The sequence below is a fragment of the Geotrypetes seraphini genome, chromosome 12, assembly GCF_902459505.1.
Source record: "Geotrypetes seraphini chromosome 12, aGeoSer1.1, whole genome shotgun sequence".
Classification (NCBI taxonomy): Eukaryota; Metazoa; Chordata; class Amphibia; order Gymnophiona; family Dermophiidae; genus Geotrypetes; species Geotrypetes seraphini.
Window position 1 is genome coordinate 51,375,696 of NC_047095.1, and position 26,782 is coordinate 51,402,477.

Below are 26,782 nucleotides of genomic sequence, written 5' to 3' on the forward strand. Positions count from 1 at the left end.
TCTTTTTCCTCTTGGATCCCTTGTCGATACACGGTATATATAGATTTTGAGCCTCGGTAACTGTGTCCTTAAAAAGGGACCATGCTTGTTCTAGCGTCTTTAGAGTGCTTATCCTTTTCTTAATCTTCTTCCCCACCATGAGTCTCATCCCTTTGTAATTCCCTTTTCAAAAGTTCAGTGCCGTGCCCGTCATTCTGGATCAATGTTTCGCCCCCGTGTCTAGGTCAAAGCGGATCATATTGGGATCACTGGTTTCCAGCGCCCCCTCTACTTCTACACCTTGTGTCGGTCCTTGTAGTCCATTTAGAATTAAGTCCAGAATTGCGTTTCCTCTCCTATTTTCCTTGACAAGTTGTTCCAGGAAGCAATCACCTACAGCATCCAGGAACTTGGTCTCCCTACCGCAGCTGGAGGTGCCTAGGTTCCAGTCTATCCCCGGATAATTGAAGTCACCCATGATAACTGCATTGCCTCCCTTGCAGTTGCATTTAATCTCGTCCGTCATTTCTCCATCAATTTCTTTGGACTGCCTGGGGGTCGGTAGTAGATGTCGATCTTAGTTTCCGTTCCATTTGTTCCCGGAATTTTGACCCATAGAGACTCTAACTTATTCTTCGTGTTCTCCCCGGTAGACTCAATTCCCTCTTTGATGTATAGGGCATGCCCCCACCTTTTTCAGCCACTCTGTCTCTGCGGTATACCTTGTATCCCGGTAGCACAGTGCCCAGATGTTTTCCTCGTTCCACCATGTTTCTGTGATGCCGATGATGTCAAGGTTATCATTTTGTGCCATAGCTTCTAATTTACCCATCTTATTCTTTAGGCTCCTTGCGTTCATACACTTGAGTTTGCGGCCCAATTTTTCTTTTTCCCAAAAATAGTTTATTAAAATTTTTTAACAAGCCATAAAACAAATAAATATCTTAAGTTATTCTAATAAAAAAATATTTTTTTCTAAAGTATTGGGAGCTGGGAGGGAAATACAATTTGGAATTTGATTTAATTGTGTGCATCTGGAAAAAAACGAGAAAAGGTTTTGTTAGAATCGGCTGCTTTCTTTTATAAGGTTAAAATAATGGCCTTGTTTTGTTTTTTTAATTGAGAAAAATAAGAATGCTTCTGACCTTTACAAAAAGAGAGAGATTCTGGAGTTTTATATTTATACCCCGGGTTTTCTGCATATCGAACTTGTTGTTCTAGTATTCAAAGACCATGGTGGTACCATGGTTTATTCTTCTTATCTGTTGACGGAACAAAAGTCAAAGGTGCTCTGTCATTGAACTTTGTTAATATGGTGGTCCAAAGGATTAGTTGATTCTCAAATGGCAGAATCTTCAGAAAAATAGGTTGAAAACGGTGTGCACTGTTTCATTTTTAATTGATATATCTCCATATGCACCTAAATAAATCACAGAAAACATGGTATCAAAGTAGAATTAAGGATTTAGAAAAGAAAAGAGATTTGAAAATCAGATTCAGCAACTACAGCAATCATTCGCTAGCCGCGGAAGCCTAAGAGAGCAGATTTAAAAAATCACTCTGCTGTTGCTCTCGTAGATCCCAGCTTATCAGTATCTATACCCTCTCACGCCTCTCTGTGTTAACCAATGAAGTAAGGGGTGAGGGCATTTCTCTTCAAAAACGCATTTGAACACTAATGTTTTTAAGACAGCATGAACATTTCTGGTAGGCAGTTTCCAAACACAAAGATAAAGGAAGTCTGTTCCATAAAGTGGGGCCTGTGGCATGAAATAGAACCTCGAAAAGTGTCCAGAAAAACACGACGGACCAACAGGGCAGCTAAAAGATTCCGCTGAGAGGAGTGGACAGTGCATGAAGTAGAAAATGGGATTAAATGACAAGATTGGAAAAGTGATGGTCCAGAGTCGTGGATTTTCTGGTAATGGATTCTATGATAACTAAATTTGCAGTTTGAAAATGGCATTGAAACAAACCAAAATAGAAAAAAATGGAAACCTGCCAATTCCATGCACTACCAAAGTATGTTTTCCTTATACTGAAAATTGACAAAAAAAAAATAAACAGGGTCGCTCATCACAAAATGAAGATTGTGCTGAAAGCAAAAGAATAGATGTAAAGAAGCAGTTTGTTTGCCCCTGTATTAAAAATTTACACTGGTTACCGATCGAACAGAGGATTCATTTTAAAGTATTATCTCTGGTGCATCAAACTTTGCACTGCACGATGCCATATTGGATCTATTGTCTCTGGGAAATATATACTGTAGACCCGGTAAAGCCCTATGATCAGTATGAAGCTAATATGTCAATTATCTGTGAACATAAATTATGTATCTACAGGAATGATTATGTGTGGAATATCCCACTTTTAGAAAAACTGCTTAAGACTAAGGGCTCCTTTTACTAAGCTGTGCTAGCGTTTTTAGCGCACGCACAAAATTACCGCATTACGGTACGCATACGGTACGCTTCTAGAATAACACCAGCTCAATGCTGGCATTAAGGTCTAGTGCGTGCGCTATTCTGCGCGTTAAGGCCCTAACTCACCTTTGTAAAAGGAGCCCTAAACTATTTGTTGACACGTATATGACATGATAATTTCTTTCTCTGAAAATGTCTTGCTTTCCCTTACTTAAGGAAGACAAGTAATTGTTGAAATACTGTAAATGGCATTTTTTTATGCTCTACGTGTGACGATTTTGAACGGTTATGCTCTAGTGCAGTGGTCTCAAACTCAAACCCTTTGCAAGGCCACATTTCGGATTTGTAGGTACGTGGAGGGCCTCAGAAAAAAATAGTTAATGTCATATTAAAGAAATTATAATTTTGCATGAGGTAAAACTCTTTATAGTTTATAAATCTTTCCTTTTGGCTAAGTCTTAATAATAATATTGTAATTTATAGCTAAAGAGACAAAAGATCAAGAAACTGTTTTATTTTACTTTTGTGATTATGATAAGCATACCAAGGGCCTCAAAATAGTTCATGGCGGGCTGTGTCTTTGAGACCACTGCTCTAGTGTGTGTACTTTTATGTTTTTATATATATTATCCTGGAAACCGCTGAGATTTTTGGCGGTATAAAATTTTTTTAAATACATATTTAGATGCTTCCAGAAGTGTATCAGATGATGAAGGTCTGCTTGGTCTGTAGTCTTCTGGCTTCTACCAGCTAATATTTGGGATCTCTGACCACTGTGGGGTCCTTTTACTAAGGCACTCTAAATGTTTTAGCACATGCTAAAATTTAGCGCACACTGAAACGTCTAGCGGGCCTTAGTAAAAGGACTCCTGTATGAGGAAGTGTAAAGTAAAGCACTGAAGATTGATTTGAGCCCTAGAATACTCAAGACTTGATTTACTAACATACATTAATGTACATTGACATGAAGCTAAGTCCTTCTGAGACATCTTTTCTGGATATCTAGAGGTAGGGTTACCATATTTTGAGCTTCACAAACTTGGACACGTGGCCCCATCCCCCGTTCTGCCCCCCTCAAAGCCCCGTCGTCTTCCACGACGAGCTCCGACTGCATCTGGAGGGCCTCGCTCATGCGCGGATGTGTGTGATATCATCCGCGCATGCTCAGAGGCCCTCTAGATGCAGCCAGACTTCATCGGGGCTTTCTAAAACCCGGACAAGCGGCCTGGTTTTGGAAAGTCTGTCCGGGCACCCTGGACAGTTTTCTAAAAAGAGGACATGTCCAGGTTTTCCCGGACGTCTGGTAACACTTTCTAGGTGTTTTGTCTGCATATTTCCAAAAGTTAATGAAAGTTGGGTATTTAATGGTCAAACTAGAATTGGACATCTGCAGTTACACAACCCTTGCATACAGGGCTGGTGTTACACATTCAGGGGCCCAGGACAGAAACCAGAGAGGGGGCCCCAAATCTGGCCTTCAACCAGGGCTTCCTTCGGCTTGAGACAGGTTTGGAGCCCCCTATGGTATGGGGGGGGGGGGGGAGTCCAGGGCAATTGCCCTGTTTGCTACCCTCTAATGCTGGCCCTCCTTGCATTTGTAAATGTATAGAATACTAGCACTTTAGCTGCTAAGTACACATGTATGTGCTTAATTATTTATTTAAAAAAATGATATACCGTATATTATCTATACGGTTTCCATAGTAACAAGCATAAAATGTTAAACAAACATACATAGTTCAGTTGTTTAAAAAAAACAACACTCTTAAAAATGGTCGATAAACATCAGAAATCTTCAAATCCAGTTTGAATATAAAATTTCATCTCAAAAAAACTTTCACAAACAGTTGGGTGCCTACGTGTTATTCTATAAGACAGTGGTCTCAAACTCGCGGCCTGGAGACCACATGCGGGCCACCAGGTACTATTTTGAGGCCCTCGGTATGTTTATCATAATCACAAAAGTAAAATAAAACTGTTTCTTGATCATATGTCTCTTTAGCTATAAATTACAATTTTATTATTAAGACTTAGCCAAAAGGAAAGATTTATAAACTACTAGCAGATGCCCCGGCGTTGCACGGGTATTTAATTATAGCAATAACACTGTAAATGGATTCAAATAAAGATACTTTATAGTGGTGAATCAAAGTATTTTTTTACACCTTAATAAAAAGTACAATATTCAAATTATAAAGTGAAATATTTGACAAAATGAATACAATGCAACTAACGCAAAACGTGATTATAAACAACAATTTTAGTTTCACCTCCTGGAGCAAGAACATATAAATTCTTGGGTGAACCCACCCTTGAGCAAGCAAAATAGAGTTGTGGGCCGTGAGACCCCCAGAACATATCACCCCAGGTAGTGAGGGATCTGCATACCAAGTTTCGTCCAAATTGGTCACAGTGAGAATGGCAGCTTTTTACATTTTTTCCATTGACATGAATGGGTGAAATCTGATTTTCTGTTTGTAGCTCCGCCCACGTGTGCAGGAAGGCCGCGAGACCCCCAGAACATATCACCCCAGGTAGTGAGGGATCTGTATACCAAGTTTCGTTCAAATCGGTCAAGCCGTTTGTGAATTACTGTGAGAATGGCAGCTTATTACATTTTTTCCATTGACATGAATGGGTGAAATCTGATTTTCTGTTTGTAGCTCCGCCCACGTGTGCAGGTGGGCCGCGAGACCCCCAGAACATATCACCCCAGGTAGTGAGGGATCTGCATACCAAGTTTCGTCCAAATTGGTCACAGTGAGAATGGCAGCTTTTTACATTTTTTCCATTGACATGAATGGGTGAAATCTGATTTTCTGTTTGTAGCTCCACCCACGTGTGCAGGAGGGCCGCGAGACCCCCAGAACATATCACCCCAGGTAGTGAGGGATCTGCATACCAAGTTTCGTTCAAATCGGTCAAGCCGTTTGTGAATTACTGTGAGAATGGCAGCGTTTTACATTTTTTCCATTGACATGAATGGGTGAAATCCGATTTTCTGTTTGTAGCTCCGCCCACGTGTGCAGGTGGGCCGCGAGACCCCCCAGAACATATCACCACAGGTAGTGAGGGATCTGCATACCAATTTTTGTTCAAATCGGTCAAGCCGTTTTTGAATTACTGTGAGAATGGCAGCTTTTTCCATTTTTTCCATTGACATGAATGGGTGAAATCTGATTTTATGTTTGTAGCTCCGCCCACGTGTGCAGGTGGGCCGCAAGACCCCCAGAACATATCATCCCAGGTAGTGAGGGATCTGCATACCAAGTTTCGTCCAAATTGGTCACAGTGAGAATGGCAGCTTTTTACATTTTTTCCATTGACATAAATGGGTGAAATCTGATTTTCTGTTTGTAGCTCCGCCCACGTGTGCAGGAGGGTCGCGAGACCCCCAGAACATATCACCCCAGGTAGTGAGGGATCTGCATACCAAGTTTCGTTCAAATCGGTCAAGCCGTTTGTGAATTACTGTGAGAATGGCAGCTTTTTACATTTTTTCCATTGACATGAATGGGTGAAATCTGATTTTCTGTTTGTAGCTCCGACCACGTGTGCAGGGGGGCCGGGAGACACCCGAACATATCACCCCAGGTAGTGAGGGATCTGCATACCAAGTTTCGTTCAAATCGGTCAAGCCGTTTTTGAATTACTGTGAGAATGGCAGCTTTTTACATTTTTTCCATTGACATGAATGGGTGAAATCTGATTTTATGTTTGTAGCTCCGCCCACGTGTGCAGGTGGGCCGCGAGACCCCCAGAACATATCATCCCAGGTAGTGAGGGATCTGCATACCAAGTTTCGTTCAAATCGGTCAAGCCGTTTTTGCGTGATCGCGGCACATACACACACACATACATACACACATTCATACCTCCGATTTTATATATATAGATAAAGAGTTTTACCTCATGCAAAATTGTCATTTCTTTAATAAGACATTAACTATTTTTTCTGAGGCCCTCCAAGTACCTACAAATCCAAATGTGGCCCTGCAAAGGGTTTGAGTTTGAGACCACTGCTATAAGAGCATGTGTAAGTGGCATAGTGCATAATAGAAGAGGGACATACACATGAGCAGAGCATTGCCGGAGCATAGACGTGTCTGCACTTACACAGGCAACTTACAGAATACCATACCTTACACACACAGCTCAGTGACTGGTGGAACTGCAGGCTCGTAAATGTATGATATGCCAACGCTGGGATATGTTAGTATTCTATAACATAATCTGGATGCCCAGATTAGCGTTACCAGATTTTTGGAAATGAAAATCTGGACCCATGCCTCCGCCCCCCGGGCCTGCCCTAGCCCCGCCTCCTCAACCTGTTTGCCCTTTGATGTCGCCGCTTTGCATCCGCGCATGCGCAGAGGCTGTCCCCGTGCTGCTCGTTGTTAGAAGCTTTTCAAAAGCCGGACAAAATGCCAGGTTTCGAAAAGCCGTCCGGATGCCCGGACATGTCCTCGAAAAGGAGGACGTATCCGGGAAAATGCAGATGTGTATTTTTTTCTGCGGCCTTCCAAGTACCTACAAATCCAAAATGTGGCCCCACAAAGGGTTTGAGTTTGAGACACTGGTCTAGGGGATTCTGGAAGTGGTTTGGGGGGCTCACCATGACCTATAAGGGAGCTGTAGTGAGATGATGACATGGCACCCTTTTTGTGAAGTTCACAGCAGTGCCCTGTAAGGTACCCTACTATTTAGGTGCCATGTCTGGGTGTTCAGTCCATCACTTTGCAGACCCCTCCCACATCCAACAGGGCTTGTTCTAGGCGTTTTTGGCTTGGATGAAAAGTTGGACGAAAATGTGATATAAAGATGGATGATTTAGCGACTTGGACAATCAGATCCAGATACCATTGTAGAATAGGCTCTAACCATGTGGCATTGAGGCATCTAGAAGCAATCACCCACTTACAGAATTGCTTTATGAATGAAAACAACGTTTTGTGGGGAAGTCTGGAGAGAGAAAAAGGATTGTTCTAAAGACTAAAAGCTTTGAAAAAGGGAAATGCCTTTTTACAAAAGGCTAGAAATCAAGAAAGAGAGAGGGAAATTTTGTAAGTAAAGGCAAGATATCTGGAAAAAGGAAAAAAACTTGGAGAGAACAAAAACGTTTAAACCAAAAGACAGAAATCTGGAGAGAAGGAAATAATCTGAAGCCAAAGTTTAGAAATCTGGACAGAAGAAAAAAGTCTGTCTTCACAGGAAAGGAATCTGTAGAAAAGGAAAATGTATGTAGCAAAGGAGAGAAGTATGAAGAGACGGAATAGATTTGTCTAAAGGCTTGAATTCTAGAGAGAGGGAATTAATCTGTCAATAAAGTAAGAATTATGAAAAAAAAAGTTGGCACATAAGAATACATATCTGTGGAGTTGAAAACAAGTCTCGAAAAGGTAGGACATCATGAGAGAAAAATCTATCCCCAAAGGCTTAAAGTCTAGAGAGAGGTAAAAAGCCTGTCTTTAAAGTTTAGAAGACTGAACGCCCAAAAATCTAGAGATAGAAAAATAATCTATCAGGGCAAAATGTCTGGAGAAAACTAAAATGTCTGTCCTAAAAGGGTAGTAATCTAGTCTAGAGAGAGGAGAAAACTTTGTCTTAAGGCTAGTAGATCAGAGAAATGGAAATGGTGTTTTCCCCCAAAGGAAAGAAAAGAAGAGAGAAAAATTATGTCTAAAAGGGATAGAAATATGGAAAAAGGAAAAAAGTCAATGCTAAGAGGCTAAAATGCTAAATAGAAGAAAAACGGCGGACCCAAATGATAGAATTTTTCATTTGTCCAGATTTCTAAACTATGGGTTCCGATTCTTTCCTTCTCTCCATATTTCTGTCTTCAAAGGCTAGAAATATATAGAAACAACAAAAATCAACCCTAAAGGTGAGAATCCTGGAGAATGCTAAAGCTAAATTAGCGAATTGAGCAAGAGAAGAAATGGAGGAAACGCACAGAGGGATTGATGCGTTCCATCCAGAAGAAAAGCTGCCATTACTACACAATGAGGAAAAGATTGTCTAGAACTAATTGTTAATTTGTATTGAAGGAATATGTAGATTAATTTCCTAGGGCCAGATAAAATGACTGAGATAAACTAACGCAAAAGAAAAACTTTATGAATAATTAGACTCCGATTGCAATAATGGGGGACTTTCATTAAATAACTCAAATTAATGGGATTTAATACACGCCAACGCTTTAACACGCTTTAGTAAATCTAACCCTAATTCCAGCACTCTTCTTATCAAGAGCCCCTTATTAAGCGTCCTGGCGCTGCAAATGCGACAGCCGGTGGGAACTGAATGGGCCGTGTCGCATTTGCAGCGTGGGCATCGCTACCGCGCCTTTGTAAAAGAGGCCCTAAATGATAGGTGGTGAATGTTACTCATATGTTTTTCTGATATTCAGGTTTACTGAGCTGGCGACAGCGATGGAAACCTTTCTGCTGTACGTTCAGATTACAGACCCGGTGCTAAATCTAGTTCAGTTCGGACCTGACTTTTTGGAAGTTCCAGAGTTCCTTGGCCTGTCCTCCAAACCAGTAGACGGAAACCTCTTGTCTTTCACGTATAAGACGGACCGACCAGGAGCTCTTTGCACTGTAAAACTCTTGTCGGCAGAGACGCTATTTCCCGCGTATGGCCAAATAGTGGCAGAAGATCCCAAACGTCGGAGAAGGGGAGATGCACCAAATTCACCATTAAACATCAACATGAAGACAGGTGATAACCCTTGGAAAGAATTACGTTTGAGAACTGTGTGAAAGAAATTGTTCTGCGTAATATTGCTAACAATTATGGCTCGGTGTGAAAACGCAGCTTGTTGCTGCAGTTTTTTTTTAAATGAAATGTTTCTTAGGGCTCCTTTTACGAAGGCGCACAAGGGCCTTAACTCGCGCTAGCCGCTACCGCCTCCTCCTGAGCAGGCAGTAGTTTTTCCGGCTAGTGCGCGCTAATCCGGTGCGTGCGCTAAAATGGCTAGCGCGCCTTCGTGAAAGGAGCCCTTAGGCTTGCTTTGACGTTGTTCATCTCTGCACAGCTCTAGAAATTTATTGCAGACATGGTTTTACTTTGTTATTGCTTTTTCAGAAGGTCATCCAATCAGGTTTCCTGATGGTGACTTTTTCTGCTGTTGTTCATACGTTTAATGTTTTAAAAAAAAAATTATGTATGGCTGTTTGGAAACCACCTAGGTTTTAGGTAGTATATACCTGTAAATTATTAAATAAATCAATAAATAAAAATAAAGTACACCTGAATTAGAGAAAGCACCCAGGGCCTTCAAGTTTGGGGCAACCAAACTAGAAAATGACATGGGGACAATTTTTTCCCCATCCCCACAGGAATTCATTTTCCCATCCCGTCCCAGCGAGTTCTTTTCCTGTTCCTACCCCGTTCTTGAAAGCTCTGTCCTCATCTGCACAAGCCTCAAACACTTCAAAATCCTAAGTAGCAACGTTCTAGAGCTCAGATTGTGATGTCATAATGCCTCATTCCACCAATGCCAAGCTCCGTCCTCATCTGCACAAGCCTCAAACACTTGAAAATCATAAGTAGCAACGTTCTAGAGCTCAGGTTGTGATGTCATAATGCCTCATTCCACCAATGCCTAAGCTCCGTCCTCATCTGCACGAGCCTCAAACACTTTAACGTCATAAGTAGCAACGTTCTAGAGCTCAGATTGTGATGTCATAATGCCTCATTCCACCAATGCCTAAGCTCCGTCCTCATCTGCACTAGCCTCAAACACTTGAAAATCCTAAGTAGCAACATTCTAGAGCTCAGATTGTGATGTCATAATGCCTAATTCCACCAATGCCTAAGCTCCGTCCTCATCTGCACAAGCCTCAACCACTTTAAAATCCTAAGTAGCAACATTCTAGAGCTCAGATTGTGATGTCATAATGCCTAATTCCACCAATGCCTAAGCTCCGTCCTCATCTGCACAAGCCTCAACCACTTTAAAATCCTAAGTAGCAACATTCTAGAGCTCAGATTGTGATGTCATAATGCCTCATTCCACCAATGCCTAAGCTCTGTCCTCATCTGCACTAGCCTCAAACACTTGAAAATCATAAGTGTTCAAGGCTTGTGCGGTTAAGGCAGAGCTTATAGGAATGGGATGGAGACGGTACAGGGAACGTGGGGTCTGTGGGGACGGGGACAAATTTGCCCCTATGTCATTTTCTAAACTAGACTTCTTTTTATTGAAGGGCCCGCCTGCATCAGGAGTCAAACACTGTAATTCCTTTACGCTTGGGATATAATTCAAAGAAAGCACTCTTGAGTGAGTTTCTTCTATTACATTTTGGGGTGCTGGTTACTGTTTGGCATGCTGTGCTTTCCAGCCAACTGAAAATTAACAGAACTTTGCTTACCACCATAACAGTTTCACTCCATAGTGTGTACTTTCTTTTTATTATATCTCGGGTTAAAGGAATTAAAGTGGTTGACCACCAACACAGGCGGTCTCGCCAAACACGGCCCATGTCAGGTCCATCAATAAAAAGAAGTTTGATTGCCCCATACTTGAAAGCCCTGGGTGTTTTCTCTTTCTCTAGCAATTGTAGTTAAAATTAGTTATGGGCAATCAGAAAAGTTTTGTTTCGTGTCATTTTCTGTATCATTTCCGGAAATGTTTGTCTGTGTCAGGTCATTTTATCAGGAGCAAAGTTTTTTTCCTGATCGCATGTGCCTACTTGTGCTGGTCCATTCATACTCTACGAGGGGGGGTGCTGAAACGTTCTCAGCCCAACCAAGAAGCGAATGGCGTGGATGTGGTTCAATCAATGATCTGAAACGATGTCGAAACACAGAATTTAGCAAATTGGCAGATAACACTCTTTACAGCTGTAGTGGTAAAATAACGCTTATAATTTAGGAAGTTGGATGGTTGGGCTGAGAACTTTTCTACACCCCCTTCTATTTATTATTGGGATTTATTAACCGCCTTTATGAAGAGATTCACCCAAGGTGGTATGCAATGGTTGATGCTTGCGCAATGGTGCACTATTATTGTCATACAAAAAGCATAAAGTTTTGTGCTTTTTTGTGCTTGTTTTTAGGTTTTTAACAATTTCCCATGTAGTTTCAAGTGACAGCGTATTCCTACCTTGTTCCCCCCGGGTCCAAAAACGCACTAGGACTTATTTTTGGGAGTGTCTTAATTTTTTCATCTCTCCCTTTCTCTCCTCCACCCCAGTTCTTCCTCTGTGCAGCGTCTTTCCTCCTCTCCCAGCCATCCCCCTGTGCAGCAGAATCCCACTGACCTTCCCACTGTGAGACTGACATACCTCTGCTCCGAGACCTCCAAAGGCAGCAGCGGCACTCTGAACGAGCTGCTTTGCGGCCTTCCCCGTCAGGGCCTTCCCTCTGCCGTATCACTGATGATGTCATCAGTGACGCGGCAGAGAGAAGGCCCCGGCGGGGAAGACCACGGAGCAGCCCATGTGTCAGGGATGGAGTCGAGGAGTGTCGGGGACATTTGGGAGGGGCTTTGGGGGGTCGATCTTAACTAGGGCTTATTTTCGGGATAGGTCTTATTTTCGAGGAAACATGATAGTTAAAAATACTCCCAGATAGTGCCTTCTATAGATTTTTTTTTTGAGCAGGGATTGTCTCATACATGTTTAATGTGCAGTGCTGTGTATATCTGACAGTGCTATAGAAATGATAAATAGTAGTATTTCTTTTCCATGTTATAATCCTTAAGTAAATATTTTGATCTGGTGGAGATGGATTCTTTCCTTGGCATTGGATCATCCTGATTACTTAATTTATTTGATTACAGGTTTAGAGGTGTACGGTCTGAATTGTAGGTTTCTAAGCATGTCACAAGGGATAAAACGATATAACGGAGGGTTACGTGCTGTTTTTCTCCCAGATTTGTAGAACTACTTCTTTTGCAAATAATAATTGTGGGGAGTGTGTGGTGCAGTGGTTAGAGCCACAGCCACATGTTGTGGGTTCAAATCCCACACTGCTCCTTGTGACCCTGGGCTAGTCACTTAATCCCCCCATTGCCCCAGTTACTTTAGATAGAGTGTGAGCCTGCTGGAACAGAGAGGAAAAAATTTCCAACCCTGTCCTGGAGGACCACCAGGCCAATCGGGTTTTCAGGATAGCCCTAATGAATATGCATTGAGAGAGATTTGCATATAATGGAAGTGAGAGGCATGCAAATCTGCTCCATGCATATTCATTAGGGCTATCCTGAAAATCCGATTGGCCTGGTGGTCCTCCAGGACAGGGTTGGGAACCACTGACTTAGACTATAAGTGGTACATAAATAATTTTTGTCAAAATATCTCAGGTTAGAAATGACCCAAAAATCAGGAGCAAAAATATAAGGTCAGTTGGCCTCGTGCGAGGCAGCAGTGGAACTGATCTAGGCGTTTTTCGTGCAGTAAAATTCAGATGGGGCAGCTTTGTGTGTATCTGTTCCATGTGCTGTTTAGAATCCTTTTTCCTACATCTGCAACTCATTTTGAGCAAAGATGAAACACAGTGTGGAGGATATGTTCTTTTATGGTTAATTGCATCAGCTAATAAGTGCATGTTCAACAATGATTATCCACTTTATTAGCTGATGATAAAAGCTACAGGAAGAACAGCTTGATAAATTCTCTCAGTGTGTGCCACTTAATTTATTTGATACACCGCTAAACATAAACAGGCAGATTTTAGATAATATATGGAGAGGGAAATTGACACGTCCATAGGATACAGAGAATTCCCATAGTATTTAAAAGAGGCTCTGCCAAACGTAGAACCCCTTTAAAAGAGGTACAGGACCACATGCCAAAGTCCATCTACTTAGAGAAAGATTAATGATTTTAAGAAAGCTGCATGCAGAGGTTAAATTTAGATCTCTCCCCCTTGCCCCCAACAGACAGACATGGGAGCAGCTCTCTAATATTGCTGTTCCCTCAGTAAAGAGAAACTCAGTTGGTTTTGTAGTCAATAGGGATGGGCTGTCAGTTGAAACCAATGTTGCCCGCTGTTAATAGTGCCCTTCCCTGGAAAATTCTAAACAAAAATGGCATCGTTTTTGACTGCCTATCCCTGGTAGTCAATAGGGACGGACAGCCAGAAAGTTCTTGTTTTGTTTCTTGTGTTGTTTCCAGGAATGTTCATTTTGTCCATTATTTATTTGGCCAATTTTCATCATGGAAGCAAAGTCGTTGAGTGCACACTCTTTCAAAAAGAATGCGCACGGAGTGCCTATTCAGTGGTTTGTGCATGTGTGATAGTTTGCGTATATGCGTATTGGGTGCCCTTTTTTTGAAAATAGTGTGCACTGTCTCAAAAGAGTGCACAGTATTATTGCCAAAAGATAAAACATCAATGTTCGTGTTTTGTTTTGCTTTCTGCTTGTTTTCATTTGATACCAACATGCGATGACATGGGATGTGTCCCATAATAATGCAATGGAGAAAATGGTTGGAAATAGACCCAGATAGGTATCATTGACTTATTGTGGTAGGCAGTCTATAAATATAATGCTTAAACTGGCAGTTCCAAAGCCTATCCAATTGATAACTAGGGATGAGAATTTGTCTGCATCGTTATGGAGAAAATGAGGTGAAGTGATCGTAGATGAGAATCGAAGAGGAGGCGCTTCAGGCTGGAGGAAGCACAATTTATTAATGGACTTGACACGGCCCATGCTTCGGCTAAATGCCTGCCTCGGAGGTAGTATAGCGTTAACTTCCTTGTACCATTCAGTCAGAAGACATCTGATAACAAAATTGCAAGCATACTTGAGCACTATTATTTCCTGCTATGAAGCTACTCTGTATGACCCCTGAGGCAAGCATATAACCGAAACATGGGCTGTGTCAGGTCAATTAATAAGTGTGCTTCCTCTAGCCTTAAGCTCCGCCTCTGATTCCTATCTGGGATCACTTTAATTCATTTCCTCTATATCATTGCAAACAACTGCTCATCATCAATAGTCAATCGGACAGGCCTTGGAATGACTAGTTTATATATTTTAATTGAACATATTTATAGACCGCCTACCACTATAAGTCAGTGATACCCAAAGCCAGTCAGGTTTTCAGGATGTCCACAATGAATGTGCATGAGATAGATTTGCATGCAAATAGGCAGTCTTTGTAAATTGATTTCATGAATATTCATTGTGGATATTCTGAAAATCTGATTGACTTGGGTTCGCCCAGGATAGCTTTGAGAATCATTGCTGTAAGTCCTAAATAGTTATCTCCTCTGGATTGTGCTATCACTGGTAATGAAAATTTGCGTCATATCAGTAACCATCAGGCCAAATAAATCTATTTCTGTAGAGATTTTTAAAGTGGTCATGAAAATTAGCAAATAACCTAAACAAATCACAGTTCTAGAACTGTGATTTGTTTAGGTTATTTGATAATTAGATCACATGAAAATGTGCAAACACAGAGTCTTTAGAAAATCTGACTGTAATTTGCATCTTAGACTTAAACTGTTGTTTTTTCAGTTAGGCAAGCAAAATTGCCTTGTCCCAGCAATAAGGTCTGTCATCCTGGAATGAAGGAAATACACTTTCTAAAGGCGAAATGTGAGGACTTCCTCCAGATGGGCTTAAGATACCAACATCTCAGCCCTCCGTCACCTGATGTTGACTATATCCCTATTCAGGTGGAAATCAGAGATGAAAGAATCAGATTTCCACTGCAGGTAGGACTTGCATTCTCTACCATAATTCCATCTAGAAACATTACTTTTATTACATTTCATAACTACCCATTTTTACTGAGAAACAGCTTTTGGGCATGAGCAAACAAAGATCATAATTTTGTAATTGCATGTATATGTAAAAATTACATATGTAATTTCTGCTGTTCAGGCTTCTACAAATTTCCAAAGGAAAGTACAATAATAATAACAGCTTATATACTGCAATACCGTGAAGTTCTATGCGGTTTACAGAAGATTAAGCAAAGGTAACAAATTGAATTGACTTTAAGAGGGGAGGAAGAAAGAGGGTTAATAGGACAGGAAATTCATTGTTGAGGAGAGAGTGATCAAAAGGACAAGTTAATCGCTATAGAGAGGAGAGAGAAGAGAGGATCAGTTGTCTAGATGCTTTAGGAACAAGTGTGTTTTTAGACGTTTCCTAAATTCCCCATAAGTAGTGGGCAAAAGCAATTGTTTTAGGTCTTTACCCCATGATGCTGCTTGGTGCGAGAGAAGGTGTTCATGGTGTTTTTTTCAGTTTACAACCTCGAACTGGGGTGAATCAAAAATTAAAGGCAATTGTTAAATTACATGATAACCAGAACAAAGCTAGCAAAATGCAACATATGTACTCGTACATTACCTGTTGGATAGTTGACCATGCACAGTGCAGCACTCGGCCTTTAGTCATGGGGCAGCCACGAGGTCAGAAACATAGACGCTCTTTTGCAAGATTACACCATCGAAGAACAACGTGTAGTAGTGCACTTTTCTAAAGGCAGAGGGAGTGAAACCTATGGAAATTCACTCTCGGATATTGATTCAGTATGGACATAGCACCATGAATCAACAAAAGGTTTATGAGTGGCTAAAAAGGTTTAAAGCGGGATGAATAGGTGAAACCGCAAAAGGTCATCCTAGTCTCCTATCAACATCGCACACACAAGAGCACATAGACAGGGCGGATGCCTTGATTAGAGAAGACCGATGGCTGCAAATTTGGATATCGGCTATGGAGCTGCATTTGCCATAATACAGGAAAGTCTGCGCACGATGGGTTCCCAAACAGCTTACTGATCTGTACAAGCAACAGCGTGTGGAAGTTGCATCCCAGTTCCTGAGACGGTATGAAGAAGATCCAAGTATTCTGTAGAGAATTGTCACCGGTGACGAGCCATGGGTGTATCACCGCGACCCGGAAGCAAAAGATAAAGCACGATGAAGCGATGCTCACCTGGCCTTGGGAGCATCCAAAAAACTTCTTCTCTACAGGAATGCAGAAGCTAGTTTAACGATATAAGAGATGCATAGTCTTGCATGGGGACTATGTAGAAAAGTGGTATGTTCAATTACTCACATTTACTTCTATTAAAGCTGTTAAATGTATCTTGCCTTTACTTTTTGATTTACCCTCATATATGCATACTTCAACCTTAAATATTTCTCAAGGGAATTTATGTGCTTAGATTTGTTGTTTGCCAGGCACAAATTTTAATAGGTATGTGCTTAACTGAAATCCCTCATAGCTCCACCCCTGCAAACACCTCCTCTTGGCCTAGGTAAAGTTACGTGTGTAATCTGTTAACTGTATATTATGTATGTTTAACCTATAACCTGTTCTGAGAAAACGAATGAAAGAAAGAAACTCAAGGGGGCATGGGTGGATCAGGGCCTCATGCCAAACATTCATACACCAAGCTTATAGAATCTTGTCAGCCATGTGCACATAGTAACATAGTAAATGATGGCAGATAAAGACCCGAATGGTCCATCCAGTCTGCCAAACATATGTCTATAATTTAATGCTTTAATTTAAATTGTTCTTTTTCTTAGATATTTCTGGGCTAGAAACCCAGAACTCTGCCCAGTACTGTGCATCTACTGGAGTCTTATTTATTCATGGTCATTTTAGAGCAGCCATTGACGTGGCGCAGGTGTCACACCTAAATGTTATCACGTAATTGCTGTTATAGAACTCATGTTTACTGCCTTGCATCCCAGCACCTAACTTTAGGTGACCTTTCAAGAATTTACCCCCCCTTACAGACTTAGGTCCTCTCTATACTTTTGTGTGAATGAAAAAGTTGTCTATTGATTTCATTTTTCTCTAGACCGAAAATGTGTGGATTCGTGTGACAATAAAGGGAGCAGTTGCAAACACTCCACCCCGAGCTGCATTCATGCCTACGTTTATTTTAGAGACAGATCAGTTTATTCTCACGCCTCTTACAACACTGGCAATAGATGCCGAAGATAATGAAACACCAAAAGACAAGTTAATTTTCAATGTCACCAGCCCCCCACTTGAAGGATACATTACCCACTTGGATGACCACACCACGGCAATCCAGTCCTTTACTTGGAAAGATCTATATGAAATGAAAATTGCCTATCAGCCATCTAATGTAACTCATATGGAGAGACAGAGCTATGAGGTGAGAAATGAAGGGTGTAGCTTTCTTAGTTAGTAAAGTCTATTTGTTCTCATACCTTCTCAAATTAAAGTACAGTCAAACCTTGGTTTGCGAGTAACCCGGTTTGCAAGACGAGCAAAACATTCTCGCAAAACGTGTCTCGCAAACCGAGTGTTGACTCGATTTGCGAGCACCCCCTGATAACCGGCATCACTCCCCCCCGCTCGCAAAGGGCCCCCTCCCGCTCGAATCGGCACCCCCCCCCCCCGCGAGAATAGGAACCCCCCGTCCGACCAACTTTAACACCCCCCCCCCTTTGGCACCGGCACGCAGCCCACAAGTGCCGGTGCCGCTTGAAGATCTTCTTCCCAGTCTCTGCCGGCTTTGAGCATGCATCTGCGCATGCTCAAGCCCTTCTAATTCTCCCTTTTGCCGAGATTCTCGGCGAGAGGGAGAATTAGAAGGGCTTGAGCATGCGCAGATGCATGCTCAAAGCCGGCAGAGACTGGGAAGAAGATCTTCAAGCGGCACCGGCACTTGTGGGCTGCGTGCCGTTGCCAGATGGGGGGGGTGAGTTAAAGTTGGTCGGGTGGGGGGTGCCTGTTCTCAAGGGGGGTGCCGGATCACGTGGGGGGGAGGGACTTTGCGAGGGGGGGAGCAGCGCCCTGGCCTCGGGGGGGATGGGGGGTGGGAACGTATCAAAGCGAGTTTCCATTATTTCCTATGGGGAAACTCGCTTTGATAAACGAGCATTTTGGATTACGAGCATGCTCCTGGAACGGACTATGCTCGTAATCCAAGGTACCACTGTACTTTTACATGGATTCAGTTCTATAAAGTGGCACCACATTAATTGGTAGGGTTATTCTATAAGGTAGACCCTAAGTGCCATAGTACTTAGCTGCAAAGGGGTATACATGTGGGTGGGGGCATGGATAATCCTTGGGCATGTCTCTTAGTTACATGCATAATTTATAGAATATTGTCAACTATACACATCACCTAGGCATGCCAATTTACTCTGCCACTGACCTGGTGTTTGAGGGGCTGCTGAAAAGTTCTCAGCCTATCCAAGAAGAGATGATGTGACACAAAAAGTGTCTAGAAAAGTGTGGAATAAATTGTAAGTTTCATGGCTCTTCTTGGATGGGCTGAGAACTTTTCAGCAGTTCTTCCTATTGTGATGTCATAATGCCTCATTCCACCAATGCGTAAGAGCCAGCCTCATTGATGACGTCACAATGGCTTGGTTTCCCTATGCTTGTGCCCATTTACTAGATGCATTTGCCTCATTGAAATGAAAAGTGTCAGGAAAAGTGTGGAATAACTTGTAAGTTTCATTGCTCCACATCATTCTCTTCTTGGTTGGGCTGAGAACTTTTCAGCCTCCCCTCCTATTGTGATGTCATAATGCCTCATTCCTCCAATGCCTAAGAGCCAACTTCACATGTGATGTCACAATAGCTTGGTTTCCCTATTTACTAGATGCATTTGCCTCATTGAAATGGAAAGTGTCAGCAAAAGTATGGAATAACATGTACGTTTCATGGCTCCACATCAGTCTCTTCTTGGTTGGGCTGATAACTTTTCAGTGGTCTCTCATGTGTTTATACATGGCCATGCCGATGCTGTACTTACATTAGCATTCTATAATAAAATCTTAGAATCAAGATGGCATTATAAAATTGGTATTAAGCACATGACATTGGGGTTCCTAGACACAGGCCCCCTCCCCCCCCCCCCCAGTGCACTTTAGAATTTTACAACACTTCAAATGGTTGTACTAATTCTCTTTTGTTTGGGGTTGTTTTCCCTTTCTTTGTAGATTGAGTTTGAAGCAGTTGATGGATTTTTCTTGAGCAGCCCCCCTATCACAGTTCATTTTTCCATCAGGACCTCAGAAACAAATGCTCCTAGGGTAACATGGAACATGGGCAAGTAGGAACTAGGCTCATAAATCAACAATTTATTACGCTGATATAGTGATTACAAATTGTATAAAAACAAACAGGATTCTTTAGAAGTAAATGTCACATATCGATATATGCTGTAGATTTAGACTACCGTATTTGCCGGCGTATAAGACGACTGGGCTTATAAGACAACCCCCCAACTTTTAGTTAAAAAATAGAGTTTTGTGTTATACTCGCCGTATAAGACTACCCCTTCTTCCACACACCTTCTCTACCGCCCCGGGTGCAGCACAGCCGGCCAGGTTCCCTTACCTTTGTGGCACTTCCCCGACCGACCGACAACAGCCCCGGTCCGACAAACCTCCCTGCCCTTAACCGCGAATCTAAATTACCTTCTTACAGCTGCTGTAAGAAGGTATTTAGATTCGCGGCTACAGGGCAGGGAGGATTGTCGGACCCGGGCTGTTATCGGTCGGTCGGGGAAGTGCCACAAAAGTAAGGGAACCTGGCCGGCTGTGCTGCAACCGGAGCGGGGCGGCCGCCCCTCTCTCTTGGTACCGCGAGGCTACTCTCCTTCTCCTTATCTGCCCTGCCTGCAGCACAGAGCCGAACGGAAGTCTTCCCGACGTCAGCGCTGACGTCGGAGGGAGGGAGGGCTTTGTTTAAGCTTTGTTTAAGCCCTCCCTCCCCTCCGACGTCAGCGCTGACGTCGGGAAGACTTCCGTTCTGCTCTGTGCTGCAAGCAGAGAAGGTAGGGAGAAGAAGAGCCGCGTACATCCAGAAGACTGAGCATCCAGCCCCGCAGGAGCCCCGCGACCCTCGGAGGCGTCCCCATGGGATCCCCGCGACCCTAGGGGGCGTCCCCACGGGATCCCCGCGACCCTAGGGGCGTCCCCGTGCAGCTCTGTAATGTAAAGTAAGTACATGTAAAACAGTACCCGGCATATAAGACGACCCCCGACTTTGGGGAGGATTTTAAGGTACTGAAAAGTCGTCTTATACGCCGGCAAATACGGTAGATAAGTTTATTGACTGCCTAGAGGACCAAAACTATTGAAATACTGTAGGTTAATGTACAGTGCTGTGTGTACCTGGTAGTGCTATAGAAATAATAAATAGTAGTAGTATTAGTTAAAATGATTAACCATGAAACGTTTTACTACTCAAGAGCACAACGATTTGGGTCCTAAGTATTTCTTTTTGTGGATTATTGGATTGAACTTTTAATAAAGCCTCTGCATCTTGAACATTATCTTCTCCACAGTGTTTTGGGTTTTACTTCTCAAGAGCTACATCATTGCTATATGACGCAAGAAACTGTTCTTGAAATCACAATAAGGGAATGTGCATTTTGTGTAGCCAGTCTCATCATTTAGAGCTAATGTACTAAAATGCACCGTATTTTGCACAAAAACATGTAAATATACATCATTGCAAAAACTGGTATGCAGAAACGCTTGTGCTTACTGGTTTCCCGTTAATTAACAACTAATGAGCTGCTTTGTATAAGTTTGTATCGCAGCAACTATGTGCATAAATGTTTACAGGTAGCAGAATATATATGAAAGTTTAGTATGAAGACTGACCATGTAAAAAAAAAGTGCAAAAGTGGGACATACTGCAGTTTTGTGCATTCAGACCATTTGTATGTAGCAAGGAGTAGATTTCAAGCTTCAGGGAGCTAGGAGTAGTGGTGCATGAGTCTCCCCTGAGCATGATTTGTGAAGTTATAATGGCTGCTGATCAGAAAAGGTGGTTGGTATGTGAAATCTGATTTGCACTGGTAATGAAGGGTAAACAAAGTAGAGGTCTGCACGGGAATGGGGATCACGAGAACCCTGCGGGTCCTGCAGGGGTCCCGCAGGAATCCCCCATAACCCATGGGACTCCCATGGGGACCCCCTCTGGCCCACGGGACTCCCACGGGGACCCCCCCTCTAGCCAATGGGACTCCCACGGGGATGGAAGGCTTTGGAAGCAGGGTTCGTCCATATAATATAATGGACATGTCAGCCTTAGTAAAAGAGGGGGTTTATACAGAAAACAAAAAAAGAGTTCCACCAAAGAGATTCCACAAGGAAAACAGCAGCGCAAACACAAAAGAAACTGGAATTGATGATGCTGTCAGAAGTAATTGCTGCTTTTTATGGGGATGGGCGGGGATGGAGGTAATTCATTGCGGGGTGGGTGGGGATGGAGAGGATCCTGACGGAGACGGGTGGGGACGGAGAGGATCTTGGCGGGGATGGGTGGGATTTCTTTCCCCGCTCAACTCTCTAAAACAAAGTTCAGAAGCCAGTTGCAAACCTAGCCTCTGGATTCCAGAAACTTCTGGAAATGTGTAGTGAATGAGATCCAAGCAGTGCTTCGATCTTTCTGGTAGATTCAAAGAAACAAATGAGTGGCATCATCGGAGAAGCTCTTAAACTCATGTTTTGGGCTGGAGAAAGGTCTTTGGACAGATCTTCCCCAACAGATCATAATCCAGCCAAAACAGAGGATCTTTTGCTCGGAGATATTATTTTTTAAAGGAGTCAGGAGAAAGACTATACATAGTGCCTGTTGGAACTGCATTGTTTTTTTGTTTATTTTTTCTTTGTTTTTTTTGTTTCTGTTGGAACTGCATTGGGTTTTTTTGGGTTTTTGTTGGAACCGCATTGGTTTTTTTTTGTTTGTTTGTTTGTTATGTTTCTGTTGGAACTGCATTATTTTTTTTGGGGGGGGGTTTGTTTTGTTTTGTTTCTGTTGGAACTGCATTGGGGTTTTTTTTCTGTTGGAACTGCATTGTTTTTTTTGGGAGGGGGTTGTTTTGTTTTGTTTCTGTTGGAACTGCATTGGGTTTTTTTTTGTTTCTGTTGGAACCGCATTGTTTGGTTTTTTTTTTGTTTGTTTGTTTTGTTTCTGTTGGAACTGCATTATTTTTTGGGTTTTTCTTTTGTTTTGTTTCTGTTGGAACTGCATTGGGGGTTTTTTTCTGTTGGAACTGCATTGTTTTTTTGGGGGGGTTTTGTTTGTTTGTTTTGTTTCTGTTGGAACTGCATTGTTTTTTGGGGTTTTTTTGTTTTTGTTTTGTTTCTGTTGGAACTGCATTGGGTTTTTTGTTTCTGTTGGAACTGCATTGGGTTTTTTTTTGTTTCTGTTGGAACCGCATTGGTTTTTTGTTTTTTTTTGTTTGTTTTGTTTCTGTTGGAACTGCATTATTTTTTGGGTTTTTTTTGTTTTGTTTCTGTTGGAACTGCATTGTTTAAGAGTGCCTCTTGTTTAGGGTTACCAGACGTCCGGATTTACCCAGACATGTCCTCATTTTAGAGGACATGTCCGGGCGTCTGGATGGCTTTTCAAAACCCGGCACTTTGGGTTTTGAAAAGCTTCCAGCTCGAGACCGCGTCAGGAGGTCATCTGCGCAAGCGTGGCTGCAATGCCTTGATGTTGCGTGCATGAGCGTGATGCCATTGCGTCATACCTGCACATGCGCAGATGCCCTCTTGACGTGGCTCCGAGTATGAGAACAGGTTGAGGGGGGCAGGGCTGGGGACGAGGCTGGAGAGGAACGGGGTGTGACGGGTAGAATGGGGTGTGGCAGAGTAGAACTGGGTGGGCCTGGTGGGCGGGGCCATGGGTCCGGTTTTACAATAGTAAAATCTGGTAATCCTACTCTTGTTCCCTTTGGGAAGTAATAGTTGGAGTTTGCTTTCACAACTACTGGAGTGGTCTGCTTCATTTCAAAGAGAGAGAGACTATGTATAGAGTGCTTGATTTATGGCCTGAAGAAATCTGATCATGTTCCACCCTTTTATTGCGAATTGCATTGGCTGCCAATGGAGGCCCGGGTACTGTTTAAACTGTTACAAGGCTGTTTATGGTGCAGCTCCTTCTTGCTTAGTCAATAGATTTTCTTTAGCATCGTACAGACATAGTAGAACTCATCCTTTGTTTAATTTTCCATCTGTCCAGGGTTGCAGGAATAAGAAATTTTTAAATCATACTTTGGCATCTCTTAATGACGACAAATTCCCAATATTGTTGCTTACTACCCATTCCTATGGCCATTTTAGAAAACAATTGAAGACCTATCTTTTTTCTAAATATTTGACTGTTTAATGAATCATCTTATTTCATGTAACATGTTTACTTTTCTAACTTTTTGTAAACCGCGTTGAACTTCTGATTACGCGGTCAATAAGCCCAATGTTATGTTATGTTATGCTTGGCATTGGACCCGGCTCACGGCCCTACTATAGAGAAAAATACTTTGACTGGCCCCTTCCCAGCAGCTGGGTACAAAGGAGGTCTTACATGTACATTTGTAATCCTTAAAACTGTGCATACTTTAGTACATCATCCTCTCTGAACTTAGACATAATACCTTGCTTCTTCCTGCAGTTCCCGAGGGCATCACCTCTTCAGAGTAAAAATGCTTTTTCTGGACCAATGGTTCTCAATACAGATTTTGGAACAACCCAGGCAGTCGATGAATATGTATGAGATAAATTTGCATATAATGGAGGTAGTACGTGCAAATTTATCTCGTGCATATTCATGCATGTGGGTATCCCAAAAACTTGACTGTGTCCTGTGGTCATTGAGTGAAATACAGCTATGAATTTAATATCACCATATTTATTTTGTAGGGCTTGACTTATTGGAAGGACAATCTCGGCCAATAACGTGGGAAACTTTCCAGATAGTTGACAATGATAACCTTGAGGCTGTTCAGTTGGTGATGGTTGAAGGTTTGCAGCATGGACACCTCACAGTTCGGGGTATTGGAATTTTTTTTCTTTTTGAAATCTTTTGTATGAGGTGGTGTTTCCTAGAAGCTTTACCCAAAAATCATGCAAGATGATTTTTCCGTTATAGATCGGGTATGTGTTGTATCTTTCCCATTCCTTGAAAATGTAACCTTGCATGTTAAAATATGGTATCTAGCTTCTCACATGAATACAGTTTAGGGATGTGTGTTTATTAGCAGGGACATTTGATTTATTAGCACACCTTACAAAATTAGTGTGTGCTAAATTAATTGAAGATGCACTAACTTATGAATCAACATAAACTAAATCAATTAGCGCTCATCTAAAAAGTTTTATTCAAATTAATATGAGAAATGAAAAGGATCAAACCTCTGAAAATTGTAGAAAAAGCCCAAACAGATCCCCAAAAAACCCAACGAATTTTGCCCAATGCACCTTCCTAATATGTTTTGCATTGAGCTGTTTGTTTCTAGCCCATAATTCCAAGGGTTTTTTTTTTATTCTCCAGAGTTACTAATAATTTTTAGGCGTGAGCTGATCTTGAACAAGTGCTCCTTGGGTAGGAGAGTACCTGTCTTTCAGGAGGATGTATTCTTCATCCCGGGAATCTGGATGGAGTCAGCCTATTCCTAGTTGTATCTTGTGTTTTTGGTAATCTTAGTTTCTGTTTCCCGATTGGCCAAATGGAGCCACCCCATGAAAAACAAGGTTGCTCTTTGTATTTGTTTCACTTGAGACTATCAATAAATATATACAAAAAACAAGGGGCTTCCCTGCCTGTTCCCTGTCCCCCCACATCCCAAAAAAATTAGTAAGCGCATGTAGGTCACAGTTTTTCTGCTGACAGATTATGCATGTTTGTTGCTGTCATTATGTGGATTATATACTAGCATATCTGTATATTATGTATGTTTATTAATCTGTAATCCGTTCTGAGCTCTTTGGTGAAAATGGGATATGAAACAAATTAAATAAATAAATATGGTGGTTTCCCTTCATATACAGGAGACAAGAGCTTTGTATTCACTGTGAAGGACTTAAAAGATGGAGCTGTCCGCTATCACCATGACAACAGTGACACAACAAAGGATTACATCGTATTTCGGATCTCCGATGGGAAACACAGCATTCGGCACAAGTTTCCCATTACCGTTCTTCCCAAAGACGACAGCCCCCCGCTCTTGGTCAACAATCTGGTTTTGGAATTAATGGAAGGGCGGACGGTCCTCGTAGAAAAGCACATGTTGCTGGCCACCGACGTTGACTCGCGCGACGATTACATTCTTTACAACATTACTAAAGCACCAAAAGCTGGAGAAGTGCTCAAGAAACATTTCTCAGAGGGTGCAGGTAAAATGCTGCTGCTCCGCACCAGGAAATAAAGGAAGATGCTTAGAATGTTTTGCATCTGTTGCTTGTAGTATCATTCAGAAATTCTCATTGAGGGTAAGGCGTATAGGTTTGTTAAAAAACAGCCAAATAGGAATGGCCTGGTGATTACCAAGCTATTAGTTCTTCAAAGGTTCTGTCCCTTGGTAATGTTTGTCGTCCACATTCATTTTATAACTTCTGTTGAATTTTAAAAATAAGAAAAGTCCCTTCTGCACATATAGGGGTAGATTCTACGAAGGGTGCCAAAAAACATAGGTGCTAAGTGCCATTAAAGGATAGGGCGTTAGTTTGCTTGCATTTGCCTAATTTTAGGTGCGACTGCTTAGGCCATGTCAAAGGTTGGTGTACATGCCGCTGCCTGAAGCTGGCAGTTACACATGTAAATGATAGTATTCTGTTACTTGCACGCACAACTGCAAGACACACCCCACTTACGTTGTGCCTTACAGCATTTAGGCACTATGGACTGGGTTCTTTACACCAGTGATTCCCAACCCTGTCCTGGAGGAACACCAGGCCAATCGGGTTTTCAGGCTAGCCCTAATGAATATGCATGAGAGAGATTTGCATATGATGGAAGTGATAGGCATGCAAATTTGCTTCATGCATATTCATTAGGGCTAGCCTGAAAACCCAATTGGCCTGGTGTTCCTCCAGAACAGGGTTGGGAACCACTGCTTTACAAGGTGCAGTTGTCAACAGGCGCCTTAAAATCACGTGACAGTGTCGTTTAGAGAATCACGCCCCCGGCAAAGGTCGGCACCGGAAATGTAGGCCAGGGTTTTCAAGGTCTATATTTTCCGTCGCCTACCTTTGACATGAATTGTGCCTAAAGAGACGCTTTCCGGCGCGTAATGCCACATCCGGCGTTAGCCACACCTAAGTGTCTATGTAGACATGATTCTGGTGCAGTTTTTTTTTAGGTGCCAGTAGGCACCTGGAAATATCTTTTAAATGGCGATTGTCTCTTAAGTTAAACCTAAGTTAAAGCGCCATTTATAGAATATGGGCCTATGGGTCTGATTGTATAAACGGCACCTAGGTTAGGCGCTGCTAGGTGCCCACATTGAGGCCTAGCAATGCCTAACCTAAATCTGCACACAAGTTAGTTTTTTTTAGATTACTTAATTGGCATAGTAATTGGCCATGCTATTAAAAACCAATTAAAAAACCCCAATTAGTTAAAGTTAAGAGTGAATATCCTCGTGGCGTCTAGTGATGCCTAA

At 42.2% G+C, this 26,782-nt stretch overlaps 1 protein-coding gene across 5 annotated transcripts in view; it reads left to right on the forward strand.

The window, feature by feature from the left end:
- LOC117346421 (FRAS1-related extracellular matrix protein 1-like) overlaps positions 1 to 26,782 on the forward strand; it is a 225,785-nt gene that overhangs the window by 42,120 nt on the left and 156,883 nt on the right. For all 5 annotated transcript variants that reach the window (XR_004536585.1, XR_004536584.1, XR_004536582.1 and 2 more), the window contains 6 exons: positions 8,812 to 9,125; positions 14,884 to 15,083; positions 17,195 to 17,518; positions 19,323 to 19,431; positions 24,042 to 24,173; positions 25,170 to 25,514. Coding sequence is in view for 1 of the 5 variants with exons in the window: in XM_033915953.1 (XP_033771844.1) it covers positions 8,812 to 9,125; positions 14,884 to 15,083; positions 17,195 to 17,518; positions 19,323 to 19,431; positions 24,042 to 24,173; positions 25,170 to 25,514 (1,424 nt within the window). In the remaining 4 variants the exon portion in view is untranslated. The remainder of the gene's footprint in view (positions 1 to 8,811; positions 9,126 to 14,883; positions 15,084 to 17,194; positions 17,519 to 19,322; positions 19,432 to 24,041; positions 24,174 to 25,169; positions 25,515 to 26,782) is intronic.